At 36.9% G+C, this 22,087-nt stretch overlaps 1 protein-coding gene across 4 annotated transcripts in view; it reads left to right on the forward strand.

Moving 5' to 3' along the window:
* The window catches only part of LOC120524674 (butyrophilin subfamily 2 member A2-like), a 106,993-nt gene that overhangs the window by 56,301 nt on the left and 28,605 nt on the right, over nt 1-22,087 (forward strand). For 2 of the 4 annotated variants that reach the window (XM_039746497.1, XM_039746491.1), the window contains exons 10-16: nt 8,124-8,150; nt 10,607-10,642; nt 11,318-11,344; nt 14,569-14,604; nt 15,279-15,305; nt 18,527-18,562; nt 19,237-19,263. In XM_039746497.1, the coding sequence (XP_039602431.1) occupies nt 8,124-8,150; nt 10,607-10,642; nt 11,318-11,344; nt 14,569-14,604; nt 15,279-15,305; nt 18,527-18,562; nt 19,237-19,263 (216 nt within the window). The remainder of the gene's footprint in view (nt 1-8,123; nt 8,151-10,606; nt 10,643-11,317; nt 11,345-14,568; nt 14,605-15,278; nt 15,306-18,526; nt 18,563-19,236; nt 19,264-22,087) is intronic. The other 2 variants (XM_039746510.1, XM_039746504.1) reach the window with 2 other exon arrangements.

A 22,087-nucleotide genomic window follows, 5' to 3' on the forward strand; every position in this document is an offset into this window, starting at 1 on the left:
GAACAGGACTTTGTGCTGTTACCATACTCTTACAACGTTGAGAATGTGCCTGAGAATATCCAAATGGAACTGATTGAACTGTAGTCAAATTCTATTCTGATGGCAAAATACAACGAAGTTGGTGTGCCAGGCTTGTATGCTTACCTGCCACCGTTGTATGTGCAGATCCATAAGTTGGCATCGAGAGTACTGTCTATGTTTGGAAGCACTTACCTTTGTGAGCAATTGTTTTTGTTAATGAAAGCTACCAAAACTCCACATCACTCAAGACTTACTGTCGAGCACCTTTCATCAATCAAATAAGTTGCAGCTGCACAAGATTTCAAGCCTGATATTGACAAACTGGTTACTAACAAGAGATGCCAAGTGTTGGGACAAAAGAAATAAATCTCACACTGTAAGGCACCTATACAGTGCATCCGGAAAGTATTCACAGCGCATCACTTTTTCCACATTTTGTTATGTTACAGCCTTATTCCAAAATGGATTAAATTCATTTTTTTCCTCAGAATTCTACACACAACACCCCATAATGACAACGTGAAAAAAGTTTACTTGGGATTTTTGCAAATTTATTAAAAATAAAAAAATTGAGAAAGCACATGTACATAAGTATTCACAGCCTTTGCCATGAAGCTCAAAATTAAGCTCAGGTGCATCCTGTTTCCCCTGATCATCCTTGCAGCTTAATTGGAGTCCACCTGTGGTACATTCAGTTGATTGCACATGATTTGGAAAGGCACACACCTGTCTATATAAGGTCCCACAGTTGATAGTTCGTGTCAGAGCACAAACCAAGCATGAAGTCAAAGGAATTGTCTGTAGACCTCCGAGACAGGATTGTCTCGAGGCACAAATCTGGGGTAGGTTACAGAAAAATTTCTGCTGCTTTGAAGGTCCCAATGAGCACAGTGGCCTCCATCATCCGTAAGTGGAAGAAGTTCGAAACCACCAGGACTCTTCTTAGAGCTGGCCGGCCATCTAAACTGAGTGATCGGGGGAGAAGGGCCTTAGTCAGGGAGATGACCAAGAACCCGATGGTCACTCTGCCAGAGCTCCAGAGGTCCTCTGTGGAGAGAGGAGAACCTTCCAGAAGGACAACCATCTCTGCAGCAATCCACCAATCAGGCCTGTATGGTAGAGTGGCCAAACAGAAGCCACTCCTTAGTAAAAGGTACATGGCAGCCCGTCTGGAGTTTGCCAAAAGGCACCTGAAGGACTCTCAGACCATGAGAAACAAAATTCTCTGGTCTGATGAGACAAAGATTGAACTCTTTGATGTGAATGCCAGGCGTCACGTTTGGAGGAAACCAGGCACCGCCCATCACCAGGCCAATACCATCCCTACAGTGAAGCATGGTGGTGGCAGCATCATGCTGTGGGGATGTTTTTCAGCGGCTGGAACTGGGAGACTAGTCAGGATAAAGGGAAAGATGACTGCAGCAATGTACAGAGACATCCTGGATGAAAACCTGCTCCAGAGCGCTCTTGACCTCTGACTGGGGCGATGGTTCATCTTTCAGCAGGACAACGACTCTAAGCACACAGCCAAGATATCAAAGGAGTGGCTTCAGGACAACTCTGTGAATGTCCTTGAGTGGCCCAGCCAGAGCCCAGACTTGAATCCGATTGAACATCACTGGAGAGATCTTAAAATGGCTGTGCACCGACGCTTCCCATCCAACCTGATAGAGCTTGAGAGGTGCTGCAAAGAGGAATGGGCGAAACTGGCCAAGGATAGGTGTGCCAAGCTTGTGGCATCATATTCAAAAAGACTTGAGGCTGTAATTGCTGCCAAAGGTGCATCGATAAAGTATTGAGCAAAGGCTGTGAATACTTATGTACATGTGATTTCTCAGTTTTTTTTATTTTATATAATAAAATAAATTTGCAAAAACCTCAAGTAAACTTTTTTCATGTTGGCATTATTGGGTGTTGTGTGTAGAATTCTGAGGAAAAAAATGAAATTAATCCATTTTGGAATAAGGCTGTAACATAACAAAATGTGGAAAAAGTGATGTGCTGTGAATACTTTCCGGATGCACTGTATAAGCAATGAATATAATATAATGAATATAATATAAGGACCTAGCTAAGACTCTAATTGTACGCTGTTGTACAGAGATTGTATGGAAATAAATTGCTTTTCTTTAAACTTTAAATGTTACATTTTTTAAAGTTTTCAGTATTGGAAAGAAAGCTACAGTAACTTTGTATAATATTATTTGGTACAGTGTGGCTCGCTGACGCATGTATGGCAGTCGAAGCGGCCCACCAATGGTAGTGAGTTTGACATGCCTGCTGTAGAGGTCATCAAGAATCAAAATGAGGTGCTCTGAGTTGTATGGGCCTGTGATTGGTTTGTGTGAAAAAACACAAATCACTGCATAATGCTGCACACATTGTGATATTCTCTCTTTCCTGGAACTGGCACAGCTGCTCTTTGACCTATAATATTCCATCCTCGCCACTGTTGTTTCACCAGGTTAAACCCAGCTTTATCCACAAAGATAAACACATGGGCTGTCCACATATCTTCCATCTCCATGACCCTCTAACAGGAAAAAATACCATATTGTTACATTACAGTAGCATACATTACTGCATACTTAGCTCTGTATACCTTTGTGGTATATTGTACTTTATAAGTTTGTATATAACTTGTAAGAAAGACATCCTTATTCAGAGCTGCGTACAGATGATCAATTAGAAGCACAATCCTGCTGGAGCAAGTCTGGCTTACAAGGGTCTTGTTCAATTCTGGTGGTGGATTTTAGGAGGACCGGGCACCTCATGGACTCCGTGATCATCAGGGGTGACTGTGCAGAAGGTACAGACCTATAAATACCTGGGAGTGCAGCTGGATGATAAATTGGAATGGACTGCCAATACTGATGCTCTGTGCAAGAAAGTACCAATACTGATGCTCTGTGCAAGAAAGGACAGAGCCAACTATACTTCCTAAGAAGGCTGATGTCCTTTAACATCTGCAATAAGATGCTGCAGATGTAATATCAGACGGTTGTGGCGAGTGCCCTCTTCTACGTGGTGGTGTGCTGGGGAGGCAGCATAAAGAACAGGGGCACCTCACGCCTGGACAAACTGGTGAGGAAGGCGGTCTCTATTGTAGGCATGGAGCTGGACAGTTTGACATCTCTGGCAGAGCGGCGGGTGCTGAGCAGGCTCCTGTCAATCATGGAGAATCCACTGCATTCACTGAACAGTAAGGATCATCTCCAGACAGAGGAGCAGCTTCAGCGACAGACTGCTGTCACTGCCCTGCTCCACTGACAGTCTGAGGAGATCGTTCCTCCCCCACACTATGCGACCTTTCAGTTCCACCTCGGGGGCTAAACGTTAACATTATACAAGTTACTGTCTGTTATACCTGCATTTTTATCACTCTTTAATATTGTTTTTTATCAGTATGCTGTTGCTGGAGTATGTGAATTTCCCCTTGGGATTAATAAAGTATCTATCTATCTATTACATACTACCTTTCACATCCATCTATCTATCAATGGCAAGATAGTTGGGCTTGGTGTGGGTTTGTACCCTGGACTGCTATGTTCATAACGTTTCATATTCAAAGCCACAACCACTAAAGAATGAGACACAACAGTTTTATATTGAATAGACTTTTTACCTGGACATATTGGTATCCGAGTTCCTTCACATCTACACTGTTCCTTTCAAATGGGACAGTGTATAAGAGCTTCATCGTTAGTTTATGCTTTTGTAGCACTCTGGCAATTGTTGCTGTGCTGACACTTGTCACATTGTCAAACACTGTGATGTCTGCCAGAACTCTGTCCTGGATTTCATGGAGTCATATGGCATTGTTAGCAGTGACCATGTCAGCAAAGACAGTTTCTTACTCATTATTACAAATTCTGCTTCTGATCCCTGTGCAAGGTAATCTTTGTATCCTACTGTGAATACAAAAATCAATAGTCAATGCATGTCAGTCAACTGTATATAGCACAAACTGTAATGATCAGTTCTGACACTACAGGTGATTGCATCAAACCTGCTGGTTTGGTGGAATATTCTTATGATTGATGTGACTGTGGTTCGCTACAGATTTGGCTGCACTCGTAACCCTGCCTTTCTGTACAAGAGTCTATAATTGATAACATGGTCAATGACTGTAGGCTTTATTTCATCTGTGACCACTGCCCTTGCCCTTGCTCTTCCTCGCCTTTGTTGGCCTCTTCCTCTCTCTCCAACAATTCCTCTTCTCTGTTGACCTGCTTGGTCCATGCTTACAACAGCAGACATTCCAAAGATGATATTTTGTTTATATTATGTGTTTTTTACAATCTATTTTAGAATGGTCATGATAGTAATTTAGCAAATTGTCATATTTCAGTTTTGAATGTCTTATTAGGAGTTTTGGTGACAGTATGTAGGCATTTGCAAAATGGCCTTTGCAAATGTAATGTTGTGATGTTAATGGATTTTGAGTGAGACAGGAATCCATGAATTTTTAACTGTTTAGTCACTGAATGCAATTTCTATGAGCAAAGGGAAATGCTTAACAGTTTGGCCCACATAAGCTGATGTTGTGGTGACTGTATGAAGAGTTTTGAGAAAGCAACTTCAGTATTGCAGAATCTGTCTTAGCAATTGAAAAAAATTCATCTGTGACAGGTGACCTTGGCCTTCCTCACTTTGGTTGTCCTCTCCTTCATCTTGCAACACATTTTCCTATTTGATTTTGCTGTTCTGCTAAGTCCATGTTCACAAAGGAAGTTATTCCAAAAATGACCTTGTTATATATGGAAGATAATGGGATCAGCTAACAGCAAAACACCTGGTTAGGTAATCAGCTAGAATGGATACCTGATGTGTTTGGCCTCATTTGTATTACAAACACCAAATGCATCAGGTATCCACTTCTGTTACCTAACCAGGTGTTTTGTTGTTGGATGTTTGTTTATTTTACATAATGACATTTTTACTATCTGTTTCACAGGGGTCTTGATAGCGATGTCACAAATTGTAGTAATAGTTTTGAATGTACAGGTATGTTTAATAGTTTTGACAACAGTATGTAAGCATGTGCAAAATGCCCTCTAAAAATGTAAAGTTTTGATGTTGGTGGATTTTGAGTGAGGAAAATATCCATAAATTTTGAGGCATTTAGTCATTGAATGCATTTCTTATGAAGGCAATATAAAACAATTCACAGTTTAACCCACATACACTAATGCTATGGTGACTATGTGTAGAGTTTTGAGTAAGTGACTTCAGTATTGCAGAACACACCTTAGCAACTGACGAAAAACTGTAATTCCAAAGTGAGATAAAAAATTACAACAACAAAAACCTTTTTTGCCTTAAAAGGTTTAGTCAGTGTGTTCAGTATTCAATATGCCAGGACTGTCAAACTCAGATCCTGGAGGTCAACAGTGGCAGCAGCTTTTCAGTCCAGCCACTTTCTTAATCAGTTACCAGTTATTGTTGTAAAATAGAAGACATTTGTTTGGCATTCATTTTAACTGATTTGCTTTATAAGATACAGAACCCCTCATTGCTTATGTGTTCTTAACCAGCATTTAAATAATGAGGTGCAAAGTTTACAAGAAAAAAAACAACTAACTCAAAGGGTCTCTTGATCTCTGTGCCTCCAAAGCCACCATTTTCACCTCTACCAATCTCTCAATTAGAAGCCAAATGGGGCCAGAAAATTTGCGATTATGAAAGGTTTCTTTTATCGGAGGAACTACATCTTACAATCTTTATCACAGTTTGTAAAGGAAGTGATGGCACCTGGGCATTCATAGCCATCACTTTCCATGGTTTAACTGGATACAGTGCTCTTCAAATTGACAATCCATAAGAACTTTAGAGGTATGGCAAAGAAGAAGAAACCTTTAAGTCTATCAAGCTTGGTTGGTTGGCTAATAACTAAATTGTCCCAATATTTTTCATCCAGATATTTTTATGATTTTCATAAATGTGAGCAAAGCCATCTTTATTCTTTAAAGAATTGCACACTTAAAAGAATATTCTGTTTTGGTAAAAAGCATTTAGAACTGTAACACATGCTTTTTCATTTTTAATGTAAATTTCTTTGCTTCTAATTTCTAAAATTACAAAAGACGAATAAGGAATTAGGTAAGCAGGTTTTTTTTTCCTCACAATCTTCATTTTGGGCTTACAACAATATTTATATAGACGTGGTTAGTTCTCTGCGGTGAGCTGGCACCCTGCCTGGAGTTTGTTTCCTGCCTTGCGCCCTGTGTTGGCTGGGATTGGCTCCAGCAGACCCACATGACCCTGTAGTTAGGATATAGCAGGTTGGATAATGGATGGATGGATAGTTCTGGCACACTTTTGTGAACTCCAGAACAGAAGGCAGGATGTCAAGCTGGCTGGTTTAACAAGAGAGTGGAAAGGCTGACCTCACCTTGAGATATCAAATGGAGGTTAAAGGAGCATTTCAAGAATTTGCTGAACATAGCAGAGACACCTCACCTACAAAAAGCCACGTCAAAGACATCTGGTGGAAGTCAGTGTATTCCTATGGGTGTTGTCAACTACATTGGTTGAAAATTTACACAATGGCAAGGAAGGAATTGAGCAAGAAGTGCTGAAGATCCGCATATTTTGGGGTGTTGTTTTTAAAGCCAGTCAGTTGGAAAGCAGGGAGAGTACACTGCAATGCTTAGGAAGGTGACTTCTATTTTTAAAAAGGGAGACAGAAAGTGGAATCACACTTATCAGTTTCAAAAGGAAAACATACGGCAATGTTTTGAACAGGATCAATTTAGCCAAAAGTCAAATCTTAGATTAAGCAAAATCAATTTGTATTTCATTCTATGTATGTAACAGACTAAAAGTGCTTTTAACTTCTAAGGGTATGTAGATGGCGTGGAAAGTATGACTTCAAACCCCAGAGTGTACTTTGAGATTTTATACTGGAATTTTAGGTTTCTGGAGACTCAGCAGTCAACCATTTGCTCCCTGTGTTTGCAGGGAATTTTGTCCAAGGTTTTGGTATCAAGTAAAATTCAAGAAAGGTGAGTACTGAATTCCACCAACATCTCATCCTCATCAGTTTAGGATTGTCAAGATACAACTGAGGCCTGGAAAGTATCAAGAGGCTTAAATATTAGGGATTGTGTTGTCCTTTTTGACTTCACCAACTCTAATCATGTAAAACATAGTGGTATTGGAATGACATTCAGATCTTAAATTAAGCCTGTATTCCAATAAACGAGATCAGCGACAGCAGCCCTTCAAGTATGCTGTTAATGGAGAAGCAAGAGTCAGGTTCTCGAGTAGCTAGACATTCTACATCTTCGTCCTCACCTAATTTCACAAACTGTGTGTAATGCCGGAAAAAATCAAATCACAGGAACAATTGGTTGAAAAGATATACTTTGACCTTGTTGCGTGGAGCTAATGTTTGACTGTAAGGTGAGTAGCTCAGTAGTTTTAACGAAACTCAGACTGTAGCAACTGTGGATCAAAAGAAGCAATTTCAGGAAGTTTTCTGCAATTAATGATGATTTACCTAAGAAACCTTCAATAGAAACAGTACATGCCTTGACAAGGATTAGAGATTCAGTGATACATCGGACTACGCTAAATAGATTATATTGTTATGTGCCATGGAACTATTTGAAAGTTTTGTGTGAGCAGCTACAGATTGCTTGTACTAATAAAGTAAAACAAAGTGAAAATCTTTCTGCACCCTGCTCAGCAAGTAGACAGCATGGATAAGCTATCCAGAAGAAGAGATAAGAATGGAGAAGAGGAAACTTTTAATTCCAGACAACTTTAAAAAAAGAATTCTTCTGATTGCCTCAAAGATGCAAGGAAGTGTAAAATATTGTCTTAGACTGGCAAAGTAGCACTTCAGGTTAAACATAAAGTGAAGAATTTCAACGATATTTTAGTGTATAAAGTCCCATATTGATCCTGGGCCTAAGACAGTGTTTATTTATTTATTTTTTTTTTACATTAGAAATATTGCATTTTGAGTTAAAATCTTCCCTTAGCTGTAGAACTGTTGTACTGCTGACATGCTTGAGTTTCTAGTTTGGTACAAAAGACATAAATGAAAAGAATTTTGATAAAAATGTATAAATATCTTTGTTTCTAATTTCTAGAATTACAAAAGGAGCAGAAGGAGATTGGTAAGCATGCAAAGTTTGTTTTTCCTCACAATAGCTACATCTTAAAGTTAGGACAAAATTTTATGGATGAGGTGAGTTCTGGTAAACCTTCTGTAACCGGAGGAAGGGCAGACAGAATGTAACATGGGCTGATTAGTAAGAAGTGTGAAAGACTGACATCACCTTAGGATATTGTCTGGAGATGTAAGGAACACTTCAAGAATCTCTCAAACCTAGCAGAGATGCCTTTCTTAGAGAGACCATGTTAAAGGCATTTGGTGGAAATCAGTTTCTTTGGCTGAGGTCACTATATTGACTGAGAAGTACGGCAGTGGCAAGGAACAAATGGAGCAAGAATTGTTGAAGTTCTAGATATTTTGCTGGTGTTGTTTTTAAAACCAGTTAGTTGGAAAGCAGGAAGAGTAGACTATAATGCCAGGGGAGGTGGTTTCCATTTTTGAAAAGGGGGGCAGAAAGTGGGATCACATTTCTCAGTCTCAAAAGGAATGTTCTGAACAGGATGAATTTAGTCAAAAGTCGAATCTTAGATTCAGCAAGATCAGTTTGTATTTCATTATATGTATAAAACTGACTAAAAGTGCTTTGACCTTGTATGGATATGTAGATGGTCAGAAAGTTTACCATTTGTAATACTGAAAAAAAAGATTTATGATGTCAAACCCAGGTGCCCTTTGGGATTTTATACTGGAATTTTAGGTTTCTGGAGACTCATCAGTCAACCATTTGTTCCCTGTATTTGCAAAAAATTTATTCCAAAGTTTTGGTATCAAGAAAAATTCAAGGAGGTGAGTGAGTGCTGAATTCCACCAACATCTCATCCTCTTCAGTTTAGGATTGTCAGGTTTCAACTGAGGCTTAGAAAGTATCAACAGGCATTCATATTAGGGATTGTGTTGTCCTTTTTGACTTCACCAACTCTGATCGTTGATGTACACTGAAATATTTCTCAGCAAAGCATACTGCTATTGGAATGACATTCAGATCTTAAATTAAGCCTGTATTCCAATAAACGGGATCAACTTCAAGTTTAGGAGATTAAGTGCTGAATGAGGGTAACAAGAATCAAGAGAATGGGTAATAGATGTACTGTAGTGACGGCAGCCCTTCAAGTATGCTGTTAATGGAAAAGCAGGAGTCAGCTAGTCATTCTACATCTTCGTCCTCTCCTAATTTCACAAACTTTGTGTAATGCCGGAAAAAATCAAATCACGGGAACAATTAGTTGAAAAGATATACTTTGACCTTGTTGAGTGGAGCTCATTCTTGACTGTAAGGCGAGTAGCTCAGTAGTTTTAAAGAAACTCAGACTGTAGCAACTGTGGGTCAAAAGAAGCAATTTGAGGTAGTTTTGTGCAATTAATGATGATTTACCTAACCTGCTATAGAAACAGTACATTCCTTGACAAGGATTAGGCATTCAGTGGTACATCAGACCATGCTAAATAGATTATATTGTTATCTGACATGGGACCATTTGAAAGTTTTGAGTGAGCAGCTACAGACTGCTTGTACTAATAAAGTAAAACAAAGTGAAAATTCTTTCTGGACTCTGCTCAGCAAGTAGATAGCATGGATAAGCTGTCCAGAAGAAGAGATAAGAATGGAGAAGAAGAAACTTTTAATACCGGACAACTTTAAAAAGACTCAAAGATGCAAGGAAATGAAAATTGTTATCTTAGACTGGCCAAGAAGCACTTCAGGTTAAACATAAAGTTAAGAATTTCAAAGATATTTTAGTGTATAAAGTCCCATATTGATCCTGGGCCTAAGACAATGTTTGTTTTTCTTTATTTTTTTACGTTAGAAATATTGCATTTTGAGTTAAAATCTTCCCTTGGCTGTAGAACTGTTGTACTGCTGCAGTGCTTGAGTTTCTAGTTTGGTACAAAAGACATAAATGAAAAGGATTAAAAAGAATTTTGATAAAAATGTGTTAATGTTATCACATCACATACCTTATGTCCATTATGGACTAGAATCCATTTTCAAGTTCTTATTTTTAAACAGTTTAGTGCTTCAGCAGAATCATGTAAATAATCCTGTTTATTGGGGAACTGATCTGGCTTATACAAAAGTCAACGGGAAAAAATAAAACTGTGCAGTAGTAACACTCAGTTGGTGCACACAAAAGGTTTGAAACACAAATGTCACATTTATTGAGCACAGATTGAGAAAAGTGCTTACAGGAGAGTTAAGGTGATAGTTTATTTTACTTTTCATCGCTTTATTAGAGTTTTATTGTCTTAATGCTGTTACCTGTTTGTGTTATTTATTTAGTGTAATAACTTATTACTATTACTTTTTAATCTGTTTATATCAGTGTAGCTCTTTGATCTATAAAAGTGCAATAATTATATTTTCTAAATAACAACAACCACAATAATAATAATAATAAAAATAATGGTTTTGATATGACATTTATAATTTAAAATATGACCTTTTCTGATTTCTTCTAGAGAAATTACGTAATGAAAAAGACAATTTGAATAAAGGTGAGTATAAAACAATGAAAGTTGATAAAATCACGTGGCTCTGAGTCGAAAGTATCATCTACTAACCACAGACTGGACAGATGTTACCTTCACAATTTAAAACAACTACAACCAACTGGGCTCAGCTTTTAGATGACTTGAAAAGTCTGTTAGCAATGCAATACACAGAAAATGTTTTATGTTTATCTTTTTTTATACATTTGGATATTAATACATTTAGTCCAAGTGGACAATACTGTGTGTGAACACTTACTAGTGAGAAAGAACAGTGGTAGGTTATTCATAGTTTCTATTGAGCTTGACATCAGCCATGCCACTCCAGTTTAGTTAAATTTGGTTTTTTTTTCCAAATTTTACAATTATTATTTATTAACGTTTTGTATTTACTCATAAAACATCAGCTTAAGTAAACTAATAACATCAAACACACAATAGAATATAAGAAATCTTAATAAAACTCCACTGAATAACATTTCTGTTGAAAATAAACCTCTGGGTGTTTTCGGTTGGTTACTGAGTGACTCAGTTTATCTGATTCAGATAATTTTTGTGATTTTCATCAATGTGATCAAAGCAGTTTTTATGCATTAAAGAACTGTGGACTAATTAAAAACTATTTTAAACTGATACAAAGCATTTAGAAGTGTAACACAATCTTTGTTTTGTAATTTCTAGATTTACAAAAGGAGCAGAAGGAGAATGGTAAGCATGCAAAGTTTGTCTGGAGATATAAGGAACACTTCAAGAATTTCTCAAACTTAGCAGAGGCGCCTTTCTTAGAAGAGACCATGTTATAGGCATTTGGTGGAAATCAGTTTCTTTGGCTGAGGTCCCTACATTGATTGAGAATTTTTGCAGTGGCAAGCAAGAAATGGAGCAAGAATTGCTAAAGGTCCAGATATTTTTGGGGTTTTGTTCTTAAAACTACTTTAGTGTTAGTTGGAAGGCAGGGAGAGAACACTGCAGTGCCTGGGGTGGTAGAATCTCTTTTTGAAAATATGGGGTGAAAGTGGGATCACACATCTCAGCCTCAAATGGAAAACTTTGAAAATGTGTTGAACAAGATGAATTTGGCTAATAGTCAAGTTTTGGATTCAACACTGTTAATTTGGATTTCATCCAGGCTGTGAAACAGACTGATAGCACTTTGAACTTTTATGGATATTTAAATGGTCATGTAATTTGCCACTTCTAACACTGAAAGAAAGATTTATGACCTCAAACCCCAGGGTGCACTTTTGGATTTTATCTAGATGATTAGGTTTCTGGAGCTATAATGCACAGTATATCTCTCGATGTGAAGAGGTTTTTCTATTCAAAGTTTTGGTATCAATGAAATGCAAAGACTGTGAGCACAGAATTCCACTAAGAGCAATGTTCGTTCATATGCAAATCTGCTAATATGGTCTACCTAATCATGTGCATAAGGTGCCCCCAACACTGGACTGTATGTAGGGAAAACTGGTCAGACACTGCGCCAGCGAATGAACTCACATAGATTTCATATCAATCAGAACAGTGTTGATCTTCTGGTGGGCAGCACACTTTAACAATAATGGCCACAGCATAAAGGATCTGAGCGTCACTGTACTTATGGGTAATTTCAAGACCCAGCAGGAGCGGACAGAATGGGAATACAAACTTAGGCTTAAATTCAATACTCTACAAATGGTCTGAATAGAGACAAGAGTTTTATGAGCAGATATGTGGACTAGCAGACTGATTGACCAGCTGACTACATCAGAGGCCTATCTTACAGACAATGCACTTCAAAACAACCTTACAGGACTTTCTCTAGTGATGGTTATCTTATCTCTACATTTTATTAGTTCATTGTTCTCTTCTTTCAGGGTTAATTCATCTAAGGTTTATTAATTTTGCTAACATTTGAACAAAAAGGTTGTTAAGATGAAAGAAAAAATCACTTTGCTGTCCCAATATAAGCTCGAATATTTTTCAGTTCCTTTGTTACACCTTGCCTAATGAAGGGGCCTTAGCTGCCTCGAAAGCTTGCATTTGTAATCTATTTAGTTAGCCAGTTAAAGGTGTAATTTCACCCTACTTTCTTCTGTAATTGTTTTAGGGGAAAGAGAAGATAAAGAATATTTAACCAAAAAAGTAGGAACTGGATCCAGCAGACAGGGCCTGGATTTATTAATGATACCAAATATTTCCTCCACAGTTGGGAGTTTAAAACTAGTAAGCAAAGAAGGAAGGGGATCATAAAATGCTCCATGTATGGAATTTCCTAAACTACTCAACTGCTGGAGGATATTTCTAATCTTCATATTAAAAAAGATCATAAAAGAGTTACATTGATCAGTGCAGTAAAATTGAGGTCGAAGAATGTCAGGTGGTTGTAGGGTGTTGCTTACAGTTGAAAATGAAGCCCTAGTATTCCCTTCAGCAGACCAAGTTAGTGTTGCATAATATTTAGTTTTGCTGCAGGAAAGCATCCTTACATACGTGCATGTGCTCATCATAGATAATCTTATGGACAGCAAGGCCCATCTTTTTATAAAGGTGCTCCAAACGTCGGCCCTTAGCTTTAAGTTGGCAAAGCTCAAGGGTGAGCCAGGGGGCAGACTAGATGAAAGAGACAGTCGGGGTTTTCAGAGGAGCAACATTATCTAAAAGGCTGCATAATCCAATGTTATAGTGGTCAAGCTAGTTCATCTGGGGTAAATAAATTGTCACTATTGAGTTGGCTGTCGACTCCATTGGAGAAGGCAATTAAATCAATATTCATAATATTGTGAAATGAGATAGAACAGAAAAGATTTGATTTAGGTAATATTAAGTCGGCGTTAAAAGACACCAGTTTGTGATCAGATGTCGACAGGTCACCTGCTGTACAATTACAAGGAGTAACACCAGAGCAACAAATAAGATCAAGAGTATGGCCTTTAGAGTAAGTAGGAAAGTCTATAAATTGCTGCATCGGAGCATGCAAAACTTCTGCAGGGAGTGATAAATACTAACATGAAGTAAATAAAGTGGAAAACTTTACTGGATCCTCCTCTGTATGTTGGCAGCATGGCACTTACATTTATAAGCAATATAGAAGAAGAAATAAGAAGGAGGATGAAAAACCTTTTAATACCGAAAAACTGACAAAATATGAATCTTCTGATTGACAAAAAGAGGCAGGAAAAAGAAAACCTGTTGTCTAAGACTGGCCTCCAAGAATTCCAGGTTAAGCCTGAATTGAAGAAGTAATTGTAGTGTTCTTAGTGCCATATTGATCATGTGATTTTTTTGTTTGTTTTTTTAGCCATTGAAATATTGCATGTGTTGGAATTTTCCATTTGCAGTGATTGCGTGTCTGACTTGGCACAAAACTGCACCTTAAAAAGAACTTTAATAAAGATGTGAGAACGGGATTGCATCACATGTATTCTGTCCATTTGTGAACAGGAACCATTTTTTAAGTTCTTGTGTTTAAAGAGTTTAGAGGTTTAGCAAACATATTAAAAGTAAATCCATTTTTAGGACTGGCTTGTACAATAAGGCAATTCTAAAAAAATAAAAATGTACAGCAGTAGCCTTCTGTTGGTACAACACAAGCTTTGGAAAACATTGACATTTAATGTTTGTTGATCTCAAGTTGTGAAAGGGCCTTTAGGAACGTTACAAGGATAGACTTTCACTTTAGTGTACATGAAATAACTTTTCTTTGTATTTTCCTTTTAGTTTACTTTAATAGGACTTTCTTGTTTTGCTGCTTTGATCTGTTTATGTTATTTATTTAGTTTATGTGGTTTAACTGATTACAGTTACTTTTATCTATTTCTATCTGTATAACTGTTTGATTTATAAAAGTGAAAAATGATATTTTATAAATAAATTATTGTTGTTAGTATTATTATTATTTTTGTGTGTCATCTGCAATTAAAAATATGACAAAAGTTTTCTGCTTTCTTTAGACAACCTACGTGTTGATAATCAAAAACTAAATGAAGGTGAGTATAAAACAATGAAAGTTGATAAAATCACGTGGCTCTGAGTCGAAAGTATCATCTACTAACCACAGACTGGACAGATGTTACCTTCACAATTTAAAACAACTACAACCAACTGGGCTCAGCTTTTAGATGACTTGAAGAGTCTGTCAGCAATGCAATACACAGAAAATGTTTTATGTTTATCTTTTTTTATACATTTGGATATTAATACATTTAGTCCAAGTGGACAATACTGTGTGTGAACACTTACTAGTGAGAAAGAACAGTGGTAGGTTATTCATAGTTTCTATTGAGCTTGACATCAGCCATGCCACTCCAGTTTAGTTAAATTTGGTTTTTTTTTCCAAATTTTTACAGTTATTATTTATTAACATTTTGTATTTACTCATAAAACATCAGTTTAAGTAATCTAATAACACCAAACACACAATAGAATATAAGAAATCTTAATAAAACTCCACTGAATAACATTTCTGTTGAAAATAAACCTCTGGGTGTTTTCGGTTGGTTACTGAGTGACTCAGTTTATCTGATTCAGATATTTTTGTGATTTTCATCAATGTGATCAAAGCAGTTTTATGCATTAAAGAATTGTGGACTAATTAAAAACTATTTTAAACTGATACAAAGCATTTAGAAGTGTAACACGATCTTTGTTTTGTAATTTCTAGATTTACAAAAGGAGCAGAAGGAGAATGGTAAGCATGCAAAGTTTGTCTGGAGATATAAGGAACACTTCAAGAATTTCTCAAACTTAGCAGAGGCGCCTTTCTTAGAAGAGACCATGTTATAGGCATTTGGTGGAAATCAGTTTCTTTGGCTGAGGTCCCTACATTGATTGAGAATTTTTGCAGTGGCAAGCAAGAAATGGAGCAAAAATTGCTAAAGGTTCAGATATTTTTGGGGTTTTGTTCTTAAAACTACTTTAGTGTTAGTTGGAAGGCAGGGAGAGAACACTGCAGTGCCTGGGGTGGTAGAATCTCTTTTTGAAAATATGGGGTGAAAGTGGGATCACACATCTCAGCCTCAAATGGAAAACTTTGAAAATGTGTTGAACAAGATGAATTTGGCTAATAGTCAAGTTTTGGATTCAACACTGTTAATTTGGATTTCATCCAGGCTGTGAAACAAACTGATAGCACTTTGAACTTTTATGGATATTTAAATGGTCATGGAATTTGCCACTTCTAACACTGAAAGAAAGATTTATGACCTCAAACCCCAGGGTGCACTTTTGGATTTTATCTAGATGATTAGGTTTCTGGAGCTATAATGCACAGTATATCTCTCGATGTGAAGAGGTTTTTCTATTCAAAGTTTTGGTATCAATGAAATGCAAAGACTGTGAGCACAGAATTCCACTAAGAGCAATGTTCGTTCATATGCAAATCTGCTAATGTGGTCTACCTAATCATGTGCATAAGGTGCCCCCAACACTGGACTGTATGTAGGGAAAACTGGTCAGACACTGCCAGCGAATGAACTCACATAGATTTCATATCAATCAGAACAGTGTTGATCTTCTGGTGGGCAGCACACTTTAACAATAATGGCCACAGCATAAAGGATCTGAGCGTCACTGTACTTATGGGTAATTTCAAGACCCAGCAGGAGCGGACAGAATGGGAATACAAACTTAGGCTTAAATTCAATACTCTACAAATGGTCTGAATAGAGACAAGAGTTTTATGAGCAGATATGTGGATTAGCAGACTGATTGACCAGCTGACTACATCAGAGGCCTATCTTACAGACAATGCACTTCAAAACAACCTTACAGGACTTTCTCTAGTGATGGTTATCTTATCTCTACATTTTATTAGTTCATTGTTGTCTTCTTTCAGGGTTAATTCATCTAAGGTTTATTAATTTTGCTAACATTCGAACAAAAGGCTGTTAAGATGAAAGAAAAAAATCACTTTGCTGTCCCAATATAAGCTCGAATATTTTTCAGTTCCTTTGTTACACCTTGCCTAATGAAGGGGCCTTAGCTGCCTCGAAAGCTTGCATTTGTAATCTATTTAGTTAGCCAGTTAAAGGTGTAATTTCACCCTACTTTCTTCTGTAATTGTTTTAGGGGAAAGAGAAGATAAAGAATATTTAACCAAAAAAGTAGGAACTGGATCCAGCAGACAGGGCCTGGATTTATTAATGATACCAAATATTTCCTCCACAGTTGGGAGTTTAAAACTAGTAAGCAAAGAAGGAAGGGGATCATAAAATGCTCCATGTATGGAATTTCCTAAACTACTCAACTGCTGGAGGATATTTCTAATCTTCATATTAAAAAAGATCATAAAAGAGTTACATTGATCAGTGCAGTAAAATTGAGGTCGAAGAATGTCAGGTGGTTGTAGGATGTTGCTTACAGTTGAAAATGAAGCCCTAGTATTCCCTTCAGCAGACCAAGTTAGTGTTGCATAATATGTAGTTTTTGCTGCAGGGAAAGCATCCTTACATACGTGCATGTGCTCATCATAGATAATCTTATGGACAGCAAGGCCCATCTTTTTATAAAGGTGCTCCAAACGTCGGCCCTTAGCTTTAAGTTGGCAAAGCTCAAGGGTGAGCCAGGGGGCAGACTAGATGAAAGAGACAGTCGGGGTTTTCAGAGGAGCAACATTATCTAAAAGGCTGCATAATCCAATGTTATAGTGGTCAAGCTAGTTCATCTGGGGTAAATAAATTGTCACTATTGAGTTGGCTGTCGACTCCATTGGAGAAGGCAATTAAATCAATATTCATAATATTGTGAAATGAGATAGAACAGAAAAGATTTGATTTAGGTAATATTAAGTCGTTAAAAGACACCAGTTTGTGATCAGATGTCGACAGGTCACCTGCTGTACAATTACAAGGAGTAACACCAGAGCAACAAATAAGATCAAGAGTATGGCCTTTAGAGTAAGTAGGAAAGTCTATAAATTGCTGCATCGGAGCATGCAAAACTTCTGCAGGGAGTGATAAATACTAACATGAAGTAAATAAAGTGGAAAACTTTACTGGATCCTTCTCTGTATGTTGGCAGCATGGCACTTACATTTATAAGCAATATAGAAGAAGAAATAAGAAGGAGGATGAAAAACCTTTTAATACCAAAAACTGACAAAATATGAATCTTCTGATTGACAAAAGAGGCAGGAAAAGGGAAACCTGTTGTCTAAGACTGGCCTCCAAGAATTCCAGGTTAAGCCTGAATTGAAGAAGTAATTGTAGTGTTCTTAGTGCCATATTGATCATGTGATTTTTTTGTTTGTTTTTTTAGCCATTGAAATATTGCATGTGTTGGAATTTTCCATTTGCAGTGATTGCGTGTCTGACTTGGCACAAAACTGCACCTTAAAAAGAACTTTAATAAAGATGTGAGAACGGGATTGCATCACATGTATTCTGTCCATTTGTGAACAGGAACCATTTTTTAAGTTCTTGTGTTTAAAGAGTTTAGAGGTTTAGCAAACATATTAAAAGTAATTCCATTTTTAGGACTGGCTTGTACAATAAGGCAATTCTAAAAAAATAAAAATGTACAGCAGTAGCCTTCTGTTGGTACAACACAAGCTTTGGAAAACATTGACATTTAATGTTTGTTGATCTCAAGTTGTGAAAGGGCTTATAGGAACGTTACAAGGATAGACTTTCACTTTAGTGTACATGAAATAACTTTTCTTTGTATTTTCCTTTTAGTTTACTTTAATAGGACTTTCTTGTTTTGCTGCTTTGATCTGTTTATGTTATTTATTTAGTTTATGTGGTTTAACTGATTACAGTTACTTTTATCTATTTCTATCTGTATAACTGTTTGATTTATAAAAGTGAAAAAATGATATTTTATAAATAAATTATTGTTGTTAGTATTATTATTATTTGTGTGTGTCATCTGCAATTAAAAATATGACAAAAGTATTCTGCTTTCTTTTAGACAACCTACGTGTTGATAATCAAAAACTAAATGAAGGTGAGTATAAAACAATGAAAGTTGATAAAATCACGTGGCTCTGAGTCGAAAGTATCATCTACTAACCACAGACTGGACAGATGTTACCTTCACAATTTAAAACAACTACAACCAACTGGGCTCAGCTTTTAGATGACTTGAAGAGTCTGTCAGCAATGCAATACACAGAAAATGTTTTATGTTTATCTTTTTTTATACATTTGGATATTAATACATTTAGTCCAAGTGGACAATACTGTGTGTGAACACTTACTAGTGAGAAAGAACAGTGGTAGGTTATTCATAGTTTCTATTGAGCTTGACATCAGCCATGCCACTCCAGTTTAGTTAAATTTGGTTTTTTTTCCAAATTTTTACAGTTATTATTTATTAACATTTTGTATTTACTCATAAAACATCAGTTTAAGTAATCTAATAACACCAAACACACAATAGAATATAAGAAATCTTAATAAAACTCCACTGAATAACATTTCTGTTGAAAATAAACCTCTGGGTGTTTTCGGTTGGTTACTGAGTGACTCAGTTTATCTGATTCAGATAATTTTTGTGATTTTCATCAATGTGATCAAAGCAGTTTTATGCATTAAAGAACTGTGGACTAATTAAAAACTATTTTAAACTGATACAAAGCATTTAGAAGTGTAACACGATCTTTGTTTTGTAATTTCTAGATTTACAAAAGGAGCAGAAGGAGAATGGTAAGCATGCAAAGTTTGTCTGGAGATATAAGGAACACTTCAAGAATTTCTCAAACTTAGCAGAGGCGCCTTTCTTAGAAGAGACCATGTTATAGGCATTTGGTGGAAATCAGTTTCTTTGGCTGAGGTCCCTACATTGATTGAGAATTTTTGCAGTGGCAAGCAAGAAATGGAGCAAAAATTGCTAAAGGTTCAGATATTTTTGGGGTTTTGTTCTTAAAACTACTTTAGTGTTAGTTGGAAGGCAGGGAGAGAACACTGCAGTGCCTGGGGTGGTAGAATCTCTTTTGAAAATATGGGGTGAAAGTGGGATCACACATCTCAGCCTCAAATGGAAAACTTTGAAAATGTGTTGAACAAGATGAATTTGGCTAATAGTCAAGTTTTGGATTCAACACTGTTAATTTGGATTTCATCCAGGCTGTGAAACAAACTGATAGCACTTTGAACTTTTATGGATATTTAAATGGTCATGGAATTTGCCACTTCTAACACTGAAAGAAAGATTTATGACCTCAAACCCCAGGGTGCACTTTTGGATTTTATCTAGATGATTAGGTTTCTGGAGCTATAATGCACAGTATATCTCTCGATGTGAAGAGGTTTTTCTATTCAAAGTTTTGGTATCAATGAAATGCAAAGACTGTGAGCACAGAATTCCACTAAGAGCAATGTTCGTTCATATGCAAATCTGCTAATGTGGTCTACCTAATCATGTGCATAAGGTGCCCCCAACACTGGACTGTATGTAGGGAAAACTGGTCAGACACTGCGCCAGCGAATGAACTCACATAGATTTCATATCAATCAGAACAGTGTTGATCTTCTGGTGGGCAGCACACTTTAACAATAATGGCCACAGCATAAAGGATCTGAGCGTCACTGTACTTATGGGTAATTTCAAGACCCAGCAGGAGCGGACAGAATGGGAATACAAACTTAGGCTTAAATTTAAATACTCTACAAATGGTCTGAATAGAGACATGAGTTTTATGAGCAGATATGTGGACTAGCAGACTGATTGACCAGCTGACTACATCAGAGGCCTATCTTACAGACAATGCACTTCAAAACAACCTTACAGGACTTTCTCTAGTGATGGTTATCTTATCTCTACATTTTATTAGTTCATTGTTGTCTTCTTTCAGGGTTAATTCATCTAAGGTTTATTAATTTTGCTAACATTCGAACAAAAAGGTTGTTAAGATGAAAGAAAAAATCACTTTGCTGTCCCAATATAAGCTCGAATATTTTTCAGTTCCTTTGTTACACCTTGCCTAATGAAGGGGCCTTAGCTGCCTCGAAAGCTTGCATTTGTAATCTATTTAGTTAGCCAGTTAAAGGTGTAATTTCACCCTACTTTCTTCTGTAATTGTTTTAGGGGAAAGAGAAGATAAAGAATATTTAACCAAAAAAGTAGGAACTGGATCCAGCAGACAGGGCCTGGATTTATTAATGATACCAAATATTTCCTCCACAGTTGGGAGTTTAAAACTAGTAAGCAAAGAAGGAAGGGGATCATAAAATGCTCCATGTATGGAATTTCCTAAACTACTCAACTGCTGGAGGATATTTCTAATCTTCATATTAAAAAAGGTCATAAAAGAGTTACATTGATCAGTGCAGTAAAATTGAGGTCGAAGAATGTCAGGTGGTTGTAGGATGTTGCTTACAGTTGAAAATGAAGCCCTAGTATTCCCTTCAGCAGACCAAGTTAGTGTTGCATAATATGTAGTTTTTGCTGCAGGGAAAGCATCCTTACATACGTGCATGTGCTCATCATAGATAATCTTATGGACAGCAAGGCCCATCTTTTATAAAGGTGCTCCAAACGTCGGCCCTTAGCTTTAAGTTGGCAAAGCTCAAGGGTGAACCAGGGGGCAGACTAGATGAAAGAGACAGTCGGGGTTTTCAGAGGAGCAACATTATCTAAAAGGCTGCATAATCCAATGTTATAGTGGTCAAGCTAGTTCATCTGGGGTAAATAAATTGTCACTATTGAGTTGGCTGTCGACTCCATTGGAGAAGGCAATTAAATCAATATTCATAATATTGTGAAATGAGATAGAACAGAAAAGATTTGATTTAGGTAATATTAAGTCGGCGTTAAAAGACACCAGTTTGTGATCAGATGTCGACAGGTCACCTGCTGTACAATTACAAGGAGTAACACCAGAGCAACAAATAAGATCAAGAGTATGGCCTTTAGAGTAAGTAGGAAAGTCTATAAATTGCTGCATCGGAGCATGCAAAACTTCTGCAGGGAGTGATAAATACTAACATGAAGTAAATAAAGTGGAAAACTTTACTGGATCCTTCTCTGTATGTTGGCAGCATGGCACTTACATTTATAAGCAATATAGAAGAAGAAATAAGAAGGAGGATGAAAAACCTTTTAATACCAAAAACTGACAAAATATGAATCTTCTGATTGACACAAAGAGGCAGGAAAAGGGAAACCTGTTGTCTAAGACTGGCCTCCAAGAATTCCAGGTTAAGCCTGAATTGAAGAAGTAATTGTAGTGTTCTTAGTGCCATATTGATCATGTGATTTTTTTGTTTGTTTTTTTAGCCATTGAAATATTGCATGTGTTGGAATTTTCCATTTGCAGTGTTAATGTGTCTGGCTTGGCACAAAACTGCACCTTAAAAAGAACTTTAATAAAGATGTGAGAATGGGATTGCATCACATGTATTCTGTCCATTTGTGAATAGGAACCATTTTTTAAGTTCTTGTGTTTAAAGAGTTTAGAGGTTTAGCAAACATATTAAAAGTAATTCCAGTTTTAGGACTGTACAATAAGGCAATTCTAAAAAATAAAAA

Source organism: Polypterus senegalus, chromosome 1, assembly GCF_016835505.1.
Source record: "Polypterus senegalus isolate Bchr_013 chromosome 1, ASM1683550v1, whole genome shotgun sequence".
NCBI classification, from domain to species: Eukaryota; Metazoa; Chordata; class Cladistia; order Polypteriformes; family Polypteridae; genus Polypterus; species Polypterus senegalus.